General features: G+C 47.5%; 1 protein-coding gene across 1 annotated transcript; it reads right to left on the reverse strand.

Moving 5' to 3' along the window:
• Positions 1-842: 842 nt before the first annotated feature.
• LOC144603120 (zinc-binding protein A33-like) lies at positions 843-9,661 on the reverse strand. The gene is made up of 6 exons (XM_078416269.1): positions 9,248-9,661; positions 9,062-9,157; positions 4,140-4,373; positions 3,454-3,476; positions 3,248-3,366; positions 843-1,559 (listed from the first exon to the last, which is right to left on the reverse strand). The coding sequence occupies exons 1-6, from the start codon at positions 9,653-9,655 to the stop codon at positions 1,024-1,026; spliced, it is 1,416 nt and encodes a 471-aa protein (XP_078272395.1). The 5' UTR covers positions 9,656-9,661; the 3' UTR covers positions 843-1,023.
• Between the last annotated feature and the right edge of the window lie 1,795 nt (positions 9,662-11,456).

Here is an 11,456-nt window from a genome sequence, read left to right on the forward strand (position 1 = left end):
GGGAGAGAAGGAATGGGAATAAATACCTTCGATTTGTACCAGCATCTGCAGTTATTTTCTTATACTACCAGGAATGAGTAAGTTAACATATGATGAGCGTTTGGCGACACTGGGACTATGTTTGCAGGAGTTTAGAAAAATGAGGGGGGACCTCATTGAAACAGAATAGTGAAAGGCTTGGATAGAGTGGATGTGGAGAGGATGTTTCCACTAGTGGGAGAGTCTAGGACTAGAGGTCATAGCCTCAGAATTAAAAAACGTTCTTTTAGGAATAAACATGAGGAGGAACTTCTTTCGTCAGCGGGTGGTGAATCGGTGGAATTCTTTGCCACAAAAGGCTGTGGAGCCCACAAGTCAGTTGATATATTTAAGGCAGAGACAGATAGATTATTGATTAGTACGGGTGTCAGAGATAACGGGGAGATGGCAGGAGAATGGGGTCAGGAGGGAGAGATAGATCAGCCATGATTGAATGGCGGAGTACACGGTGGGCCGAATGGCCTAATTCTACTCCGATCACTTATGAACTTAATGCGGTGAACAAAAGCAGGAAGCAGCAGCGATACAGACGTGATGTAACTGAGGGAGAGGTGGGGGAGGGGTCTGGCGGCGACTGAATCAAGAATGATCTATGTATCGACGTCGAAACTACAATCTTTAGAGCTCGGGGGAGCTCGGGGGAGCCCGGAGCTCAGGACCCGCCGCCCGCGGCCGCTGCTGAACCCGCGGGAAGGGCGATTGGTTCAATCTTTATATTTTCACAAAAGTAATTTCTGTTCCGTTGACGGATGCGGTTAACGCGTTAAAATGAACGGATCGACAGCTCTGATTTCAGTTGCTGTTTATTTCTCTCTTCCCACATTTACATTCCACCTGGTTTTATTTCCGCGCTCACTGGGGTTTTTACGACGTGGAATTTGGGGATTAAATGGGAGCCGTTCAGCGCCGACCTGTTGTCCATCGGGTTTCTGCCCCACAGCCCCTGAGCCCCGCTCCTGATGCCGGTCCCGGGACCCGACCCTTTTACACACCTGGAGCGGAACTGGAGCAGATTCTCAGCCACTGGTTTGGTGCCCAAGGCCCGAAGAAAGGGTAAAGTTTCTCCGTGAATTTATTTCCACCGAAGGTGTGGAGATGGGACTTGGTGTCCGCGTCGTAAAATGAAACTGTCCCCGACTCGTAACTGAGATAAACTCCCACCCTCCCGGGGATGGGACGGGTGGGGAGATGGGATGGAGGGGAGGTGAGTGCATCAAACTCCTCACCCCACCCCCGCCAGATGCTCCAGACTCCAGTCTCCGGGGTCGGTGTGACCCGTCTCTTCCTCTCCAAAGACTCTGCGGCGACTCCCAGACCCCAGTGCTGACTCCCCGCCACCTCCACCTCCCAGTAATGTCTCCCCGATGTGATTCCCTCCGATCCCAGCACACACACACTGTCTGTAAACCTCTTCCCGGTGTCAGGGAGGCTCCTCTGGGTGTCGGTCCATCTCACCCTCTTCCGATCCTCAGACACCTCGAGCTCCAGATGCGCTGTTTCCACATCCAGTGTGACGGAGACTGGGGGGAGAAGCAGAGAATCAGAGAGTCCCCGGGGGTCGGGGGGAGACTCGGGCAGCGCGGCCCCGGGACCGGGGGAGAGGCCGCTCGGCCTCAGGCACAGGCGGGCGGACAACTGAAACCTTGCCAGGGGTTTCACCCACAACCACATCGGGTGGACAACAGACATTTTTACCGGCGTTTTTAACCGGGCAGTAGATGAGAAAATCCGCGCGTTAGCGGGAACGGGAGGGGGTGGTGCATGCGGAGCGGGAGAACGAATGCGAAAAGTGAGGATGAACGAGATATTGCGGGTGGGGATGGAGATACGGCGGGTAGTCAAATATCTGGGTGTCCTAGTGCATCAGTCACTGAAAGGAAGCATGCAGGTACAGCAGGCAGTGACGAAAGCCAATGGAATGTTGGCATTCATAACAAGAGGAGTTGAGTATAGGAGCAAAGAGGTCCTTCTGCAGTTGTACAGGGGACTAGTGGAGTATTGTGTGCAGTTTTGGTCTCCAAATTTGAGGAAGGATATTCTTGCTATTGAGGGCGTGCAGCGTAGGTTTACTAGGTTAATTCCCAGAATGGCGGGACTGTCATATGTTGAAAGACTGGAGCGACTAGGCTTGTATACACGGGAATTTAGAAGGATGAGAGGGGATCTTATCGAAACGTATAAGATTATTAAAGGGTTGGACATGTTAGAGGCAGGAAACATGTTCCCAATGTTGGGGGAGTCCAGAACCAGGGGCCACAGTTTAAGAATAAGGGGTAGGCCATTTAGAACGGAAATGAGGAAAAACTTTTCAGTGAGAGAGTTGTGAATCTGTGGAATTCACTGCCTCAGAAGGCAGTGGAGGCCAATTCTCTGAATGCGTTCAAGAGAGAGCTAGATAGAGCTCTTAAGTATAGCGGAGTCAGGGGGTAAGGGGAGAAGGCAGGAACAGGGTACTGATTGAGAATGATCAGCCATGATCACGTTGAATGGCGGTGCTGGCACGAAGGGCCGAATGGCCTACTCCTGCACCTATTATCTATTGTCTATCTTGCGGGTAGATGCCGAGGGAGAGGCAGATTGGAGGATGAGGAGACTGTTGTGAGGGGTAATTGGAGATGGTTAAAGAGGAGGTAGAGATATGGGGTGGAGTTATCGTGATCACATTGAATGGGAGTGTACTGGGTGGGCGAGGCAATCTGCTACTGGTTACTTGCTTTATTTATTGGAGGGTGGATTTGATGCGTCTGTGTAACCAAGAACACTCTGATCTCATTGTGAACCAATATATGAACTTCACTGAGGGGCTTGACAATGTTCCGCATGTAAGGCCGGTCCAGAAAGCGAAGGCAGGTGGGATCCAAGACAAGTTGGTAAAATGGAGCCATAATTGGCTTGGTGGTTGGAGGTAGAAGGTAGCGGTAGAAGGATGATTTTTCTGCCTGGAGGTCTGTTACTGGTGGTGTGTATCACAGATCGTGCTGCAACCTTTGCTGTTTATTTTAAATTTTCATGATGTGGATGCGAATGTAAGAGGTGTGTATAGTACGTTTGTGGAGAATGAGAAATGTTATGGGTTGCGAGGAAGTCTGTCAAAGTTTGCAAAAAGATCTAGGCTGGATCATCAAAACATTATTTTCATGCGGGGATATCAATTCTGGATAACGTAGTTTTCTTCACACAAAGAGTTGTTAAGAGGTATCAGTTTTACCTATTTTGATGATATCAGATGTTTCGCTCAATGCCATGTTGTAGAAAAAGGTGTGATCAAGCTTTTCATTTGACAACTTGCCACCGACCACCAAAATTGGTTTGGTTTCATCACTGAACCTGCAAATATTTAACAGCTGGTTATAAACTGAGCATTTGAGCTGTTCTTATAAAACATACATTGTTTCAGTCAAAAGCATGTCTTACCACGTCTTGAGACCAGCTACCTCCTGAAATAAATAAAACACAAATGTCAATAGACTGAGGTGGATCGTCATGATCCCGACAGCGGGTATTTCGCCAAATTGCTACAAAAAAAACCCACTGATAATTCCCATTTCCAAACTCTTTGCCTGTGCCACACAGACAGGAAGTGGATATTCTGGTAGAGACATCGAACACGGGGGAAAGCATTAGGAATGTTGATGAAAATAGGCGCGATCATGCAACCTACGAGTAAGACCGGGCAGGCCGTGGGATTTTACGTGGAGAAGATGTCAGAGAAAATGGGATGGAATATTTTAGGATCAGCGTTGGATTTAAATGGGTGGGGGATGGAAATATTATCACTACTTGTGGGGGGAACAAAAATCAAGGCTGAAATGTAAGATGACCTTTTGATAAATTCCATAAGAAATGCAGTAAAGAGAACGTGGAATTCACAGGACGGCCTGAAGACAATATTGCAGAAAAATGTAAGTTGAAGTGGGATGAATACATGAGGATTCCTGGAATTTGGGGCATTGTTGTCGGATGTGGTGAGTAGTTGGAACAGACGGAACATTGACCCAGTTCTGAATTACTGGTAAATGTGGCATTTATTTCAGAAAATTTAACCCACCATTTTGTGCCTGTGCACTTTCACTTCACCAAACTGTAGTGTAACCCCTCACCTTCAGAAATATCACGCCGTCCTTGTGATCTATCTGTTCCTGTAACTTTGAGAGTTCCTCCTGAATGGACTTTAAATTCTCTTGAATCTCTTGAAGATTTTTCTCCATTGTTTTTACAATCGTCTTCTCTTCCTCCCGGATCTCTCTCAGTAAGCACTGCTCTTTCTCAGTGAGAATCTGGTGCAGTTCAGCAAACTGGGATGTGATCTGCGATTGAAGTTTGTGTGACTCTTCCTGTCAGATGAAAGATGATAATATATATGTTATATCATTCTGAGTGCAGAATATGCCATTTGGTCCATCATGTCCCCAGTGGCTGTGCCTATTGCAAATAGGTATACCCTCTTGGGAACTGTCGGGGCAGAAGACGTTTCCAGTCCGAGTGGCGGAGCTGTTGGCAAGGATACTCGACAGGGGAGACCGAAGTCAGGAAGAGCCGTAGTGGTGGGTGACTCCATCGTCCGAGGGACGGACAGAAGATTCTGTGGCAGCAGGAGGGACTTGAGGATGGTCTGTTGCCTCCCTGGTGCCAGGGTTCAGCACATCACGGACCGGCTTCAGAAAATCCTAGTGAGGGAAGGCGATCAACCTGAAGTCGTTGTGCACGTGGGCACGAATGACGTTGGGTGGAAGAGGAAGGAGGTGCTACAGCGGGAGTTTAGAGAGTTAGGAAAAAGACTGAGAAGTACGACGTCGAAGGTGGTTATCTCTGGACTGCTACCGGTACCTCGTGCTGATGAGGCCAGGAACAGAGAGATAGAGAATATGAATTTATGGCTGAGGGGCTGGTGCAGAGAGCAGGGATTTAGATTTCTGGACCACTGGGATCTCTTCTGGGCTAGGGGTGACTTGTACAAAAGGGACGGGTTACATCTTAACAGCAGGGGGACAAACATTCTGGCAGGCAGGTTTGCTAGTGCGACACCTGTGGCTTTAAACTAAGTAGTGGGGGGGAGGGGTTAACAAATTGTGAATATGAAGATGAGGTTAAAGGGAATGCAGGAGATATTGCAGAAGACTCTCGGAAGAATGGGAACAGAAGTTCTAGAGAGGAAAAGAGATTAAGGGCAGGGCTATTTGTGACCGATGTGAGAGGGGAGGTAAATACAGAAGTTAAAGTGTTGTACTTAAATGCGCGTAGTATAAAAAATAAAGTGGATGAGCTTGAGGCTCAGTTAGTCATGGGCAAGTATGATGTTGTAGGGATCACTGAGACATGGCTACAAGAGGACCAGGGCTGGGAACTGAATATTCAGGGGTACACAACGTATAGAAAAGACAGGCAGGTGGGCAGAGGGGTTGGGGTTGCTCTGCTGGTAAGGAATGATATTCATTCCCTTGCAAGGGGTGACATAGAATCAGGAGATGTTGAATCAGTATGGATAGAAATGAGGAATTGTAAGGGTAAAAAGACCCTAATGGGAGTTATCTATAGGCCCCCAAACAGTAGCCTCGACATAGGGTGCAAGTTGAATCAGGAGATAAAATTGGCGTGTCACAAGTGTAATGCTACGGTGGTTATGGGAGATTTCAACATGCAGGTAGACTGGGAAAATAAGGTTGGAAATGGACCACAGGAAAGAGAGTTTGTAGAGTGCCTTCGAGATGGATTCTTAGAACAGCTTGTACTGGAGCCTACCAGGGAGAAGGCAATTCCGGATTTAGTGTTGTGTAATGATCCTGATCTGATAAGGGGACTAGAGGTAAAAGCCATTAGGAGGCAGTGATCACAACATGATAAGTTTTACTCTGCAAATGGAAAGGCAGAAGGGAAAATCGGAAGTGTCAGTATTACAGTATAGCAAAGGGGATTACAGAGGCACGAGCTGGCCAAAATTGACTGGAAGGAGGCCCGAGCAGGGAAGACGGTAGAACAGCAATGGCAGGTATTCCTGGGAATAATGCAGAGGTTGCAGGATCAATTTATCCCAAAGAGGCGGAAAGACTCTAAGGGGAGTTAGAGACACCTGTGGCTGACAAGGGAAGTCAAGGACAGCATAAAAATTAAGGAGAGGAAGTAGAACATAGCAAAGAAGAGTGGGAAGACAGAGGATTGGGACTGTTTTAAAGAGCAACAAAAGTTAACTAAAAAGGCAATACGGGGAGAAAAGATGAGGTACGAGGGTAAACTAGCCAATAATATAAAGGAGGATAGCAAAAGTTTTTTTAGGTACGTGAAGAGGAAAAAAATAGTCAAGGCAAATGTGGGTCCCTTGAAGACAGAAGCAGGGGAATTTATTATGGGGAACAAAGAAATGGCAGACGAGTTAAACCGTTACTTTGGATCTGTGTTCACTGAGGAAGATACACACAATCTCCCAAATGTTCTAAGGGCCGGAGAACCTTGGGTGATGGAGGAACTGAAGGAAATCCACATTAGGCAGGAAATGGTTTTGGGTAGACTGATTGGACTGAAGGCTGATAAATCCCCAGGGCCTGATGGTTTTCATCCCAGGGTACTTATGGAGGTGGCTCTAGAAATAGTGGAAGCATTGGAGATCATTTTTCAATGTTCTATAGATTCAGGATGAGTTCCTGTGGATTGGAGGATAGCAAATGTTATCCCACTTTTTAAGAAAGGAGGGAGAGAGAAAACGGGTAATTATAGACCAGTTAGTCTGACATCAGTGGTGGGGAAGATGCTGGAGTCAATTATAAAAGACGAAATTGCTGAGCATTTGGATAGCAGTAACAGGATCATTCCGAGTCAGCATGGATTTACGAAGGGGAAATCATGCTTGACAAATCTACTGGAATTTTTTGAGGATGCAACTAGGAAAATTGACAGGGGAGAGTCAGTGGATGTGGTGTACCTCGACTTTCAGAAAGCCTTCGACAAGGTCCCACATAGGAGATTAGTGGGCAAAATTAGAGCACATGGTATTAGGGGTAGGGTACTGACATGGATAGAAAATTGGTTGACAGACAGAAAGCAAAGAGTGGGGATAAATGGGTCCCTTTCGGAATGGCAGGCAGTGACCAGTGGGGTACCGCAAGGTTCGGTGCTGGGACCCCAGCTATTTACGATATACATTAATGACTTAGATGAAGGGATTAAAAGTACCATTAGCAAATTTGCAGATGATACTAAGCTGGGGGGTAGTGTGAATTGTGAGGAAGATGCAATAAGGCTGCAGGGTGACTTGGACAGGTTGTGTGAGTGGGCGGATACATGGCAGATGCAGTTTAATGTAGATATGTGTGAGGTTATTCACTTTGGAAGTAAGAATAGAAAGGAAGATTATTATCTGAATGGTGTCAAGTTAGGAAGAGGGGATGTTCAACGAGATCTGGGTGTCCTAGTGCATCAGTCAGTGAAAGGAAGCATGCAGGTACAGCAGGCAGTGAAGAAAGCCAATGGAATATTGGCCTTCGTAACAAGAGGAGTTGAGTATAGGAGCAAAGAGGTCCTTCTACAGTTGTACCGGGCCCTGGTGAGACCGCACCTGGAGTACTGTGTGCAGTTTTGGTCTCCAAATTTGAGGAAGGATATTCTTGCTATTGAGGGCGTGCAGCGTAGGTTCACTAGGTTAATTCCCGGAATGGCGGGACTGTCGTATGTTGAAAGGCTGGAGCAATTAGGCTTGTATACATTGGAATTTAGAAGGATGAGGGGGGATCTTATTGAAACATACAAGATAATTAGGGGATTGGACACATTAGAGGCAGGAAACATGTTCCCAATGTTGGGGGAGACCAGAACAAGGGGCCACAGTTTAAGAATAAGTGGTAGGCCATTTAGAACGGAGATGAGGAAGAACTTTTTCAGTCAGAGAGTGGTGAAGGTGTGGAATTCTCTGCCTCAGAAGGCAGTGGAGGCCAGTTCGTTGGATGCTTTCAAGAGAGAGCTGGATAGAGCTCTTAAGGATAGCGGAGTGAGGGGGTATGGGGAGAAGGCAGGAACGGGGTACTGATGGAGAGTGATCAGCCATGATCGCATTGAATGGCGGTGCTGGCTCGAAGGGCTGAATGGCCTACTCCTGCACCTATTGTCTATTGTCTATAACCAACCAGCGGAAAGATAATAGATGATTCAAGAGAGAGCTAGACAGAGCTCTTAAGGATAGCGGAGTCAGGGGGTATGGGGAGAAGGCAGGAACGGGGTACTGATTGAGAATGATCAGCCATGATCACATTGAATGGCGGTGCTGGCTCGAAGGGCCGAATGGCCTACTCCTACACCTATTGTCTATTGTCTATTGTCCATGCTGGGCTTCATATGTATCTACACAAATCCCATTTACATGTATTTAAACCATAGCTTTCATTACCTTGGCAATTAAAGAGCTCGTCATGATAATTCTGAAATATTTTGTGAAAGTAATGTACAAGCACATCATTCCCATTTCCCCAATTCAATTCTCTGCAACCTGTTCCATTTAATTTCTCCATTAACCCTCACTGGACAGAGCCAGGTCTAGCAGACAGCAGCACCACTTAGAATGTCATACAGCAAGGGGTCATACCGACCAAGACGCCCCATCTGCACTATTTCCTCCTGTCTACATTTGGCCCAAATAGTTCAAAACCTTTCTCTCCACGAATTTGTTCAAATACCTTTTAAATGTTCTTATGGTACCTGACTCAACGACCTCATCTGGCAACTGTTTCCATGTACACACTACCAAATTTGTCCTTCATGTTCGTTTGAAATCTTTTCCCTCTCACCTAAAACCTATACCCTCACTTTCCCGAACCTCCTACTAAGACTGACCATCCAACGTATCATTCCGTTTCGTGATATTATACACCTGCCACAGTCCATTCTTCAGACTACTGCGCTCCAGGGAGTAAAGTCCATGGTTGCTCAACCTCTCCCAAGAGTTTTGGCCCTCGACTAATGAGCTCTATAGAGGTGCCAAATTATTACACACATCGCAGGGATGAAATGTACACAAGAACAGTAAATCGACAGTACAAACCTGAACTTTAGAAAAGCTTGCTTTCTGTTCCTCCTCTGTTCGCCAGATCTCTGATTCTTTCCTTCTGAGAGATTCGAAGGTAGATTTCACCTGACCCTGGTTTAGGGTTTTAAATCAGAGAATAAAATTGTCAGAAAATAAACAAGACGTGACACAATGAAGTGATCAGAATCGGTTTGCTTTTACCTTGTAGATTTCAACAGCTTCTTCTATCAGCATGAAGCTGTGAGACGTGTGTTCCCGCGCAGCTGCACAAACCACACAGATCAGTTTCTTGTCCGTTTCACAAAACAGCTTCAGTTCTTCCTGATGTTCCTCGCAGTGAAGTTTACTTCCCTTTGTCCGATTCATGCTCAGTTTTCGAGCTTTCTCAGCCAGTCTCGCCAAGGCCCGACTAACCCTGAGGGTGCGTTCTTCAAACTCCTCTCTACATTCCGGGCAGGAGTTTCTCTCCTCCCTGTCCCATCTCTGTGTGATACAGGGGCGGCAGACGTAGTGGCCGCACTCCAGTGCCACCGGATCGGTGAAGAAATCCATGCAGATGGGACAAACTGCCTCCTCGGTCCAACTCTCGACTGGGTCTTTCGCAGCCATTGTAACTCCGCCTCTTCCTGGTTCAGTGTTTTCCACTGCGCGCGCTGCCGCCTCCGGCAATGACCTTATTTGGCTGCAAGTGTTCAGTGTGAAGGTGTCCTGGCCACTTCCAACTAATCACTCGAGGGAGGGGTCAGTTGGACATTAAGTCAAGTCAAGTCAATTTTATTTGTATAGCACATTTAAAAACAACCCACGTTGCAATTTGAAAAGTCCGGGAGCAGAGCAAGGACGCCCATTGGCTGAGCAGTAAAGTAAGTGCTAGTCACAGTTGAACAGGCAGTTTAAAAAGAGCGCCAAAAGGAAGCTGGTAGTCAATTTGAAAAGTCCGGGAGCAGAGCAAGGACGCCCGTTGGCTGAGCAGTAAAGTAAGTGCTAGTTTAAGTGAGAAGTCAGGTAAATTGGACAATCAGGCAATTTAATTGGTGATATAAGCAATACTTGCAAAAGGGTGCAGCCCTGTTCAGGTGCAGCCCAGTGAGGGAAGTGCCCAGTGAGAAAAGTGCGAGTCTTTGGCGAGGAGGCTGAGGTGAGGAGGATACGATTGTTTTAAGCCAGAGCTGGTTATAGGCACAAGGTGATGGCGGAAAAGTTGGTGCGGTGTGTTTCCTGCAGGATGTGGGAAGACAGGGACGTCGCTGGAGCTTCTGGGAGCTACACCTGCAAGAACTGTGTCCAGGTGCAGCTCCTGAAGGGACGTGTGGTGGAGTTGGAGAGGCAGTTGGATGACCTCAGGGCCATCCGAGAATGCGAGAGTTTCCTCGACAGGATCTATTGTGAGGCTGTCACGCCAAGGGTCCAGGTCGAGCGAAGGTGGGAGACTGTTTCAGGGGGGAGTGGACGTGGACTACAGGAGACCCCAGTGGCTGTGCCTATTGCAAATAGGTATACCCTCTTGGGAACTGTCGGGGCAGAAGACGTTTCCAGTCCGAGTGGCGGACCTGTTGGCAAGGATACTCGACAGGGGAGACCGAAGTCTGGAAGAGCCGTAGTGGTCGGTGACTCCATAGTCCGAGGGACGGACAGAAGATTCTGTGGCAGCAGGAGGGACTTGAGGATGGTCTGTTGCCTCCCTGGTGGCAGGGTTCAACACATCACAGACCGGCTTCAGAAAATCCTAGTCAGGGAAGGCGATCAACCTGAAGTCGTTGTGCACGTGGGCACGAATGACGTCGGGCGGAAGAGGAAGGAGGTGCTACAGCGGGAGTTTAGAGAGTTGGGAAAAGCACTGAGAAGTAGGACGTCGAAGGTAGTTATCTCTGGACTGCTACCGGTACCTCGTGCTGGTGAGGCCAGGAACAGAGAGATAGAGGGTATGAATTTATGGCTGAGGGGCTGGTGCAGAGAGCAGGGATTTAGATTTCTGGACCACTGGGATCTCTTCTGGGCTAGGGGTGACTTGTACAAAAGGGACGGGTTGCATCTTAACAGCAGGGGGACAAACATTCTGGCAGGCAGGTTTGCTAGTGTGACACCTGTGGCTTTAAACTAAGTAGTGGGGGGGAGGGGTTAACAAATTGTGAATATGAAGATGAGGTAAAAAGGAATACAGGAGATATTGCAAAAGACTCTCGGAAGAATGGGAACAGAAGTTCTAGAGCGGAAAAGAAATTAAGGGCAGGGCCAATTGTGAACGATGTAAGAGGGGAGGTAAATACAGAAGTTAAAGTGTTGTACTTAAATGCGCGTAGTATAAAAAATAAAGTGGATGAGCTTGAGGCTCAGTTAGTCATGGGCAAGTATGATGTTGTAGGGATCACTGAGACATGGCTACAAGAGGACCAGGGCTGGGAACTGAATA

This window comes from Rhinoraja longicauda, chromosome 19, assembly GCF_053455715.1.
Source record: "Rhinoraja longicauda isolate Sanriku21f chromosome 19, sRhiLon1.1, whole genome shotgun sequence".
Lineage (NCBI taxonomy): Eukaryota > Metazoa > Chordata > Chondrichthyes > Rajiformes > Arhynchobatidae > Rhinoraja > Rhinoraja longicauda.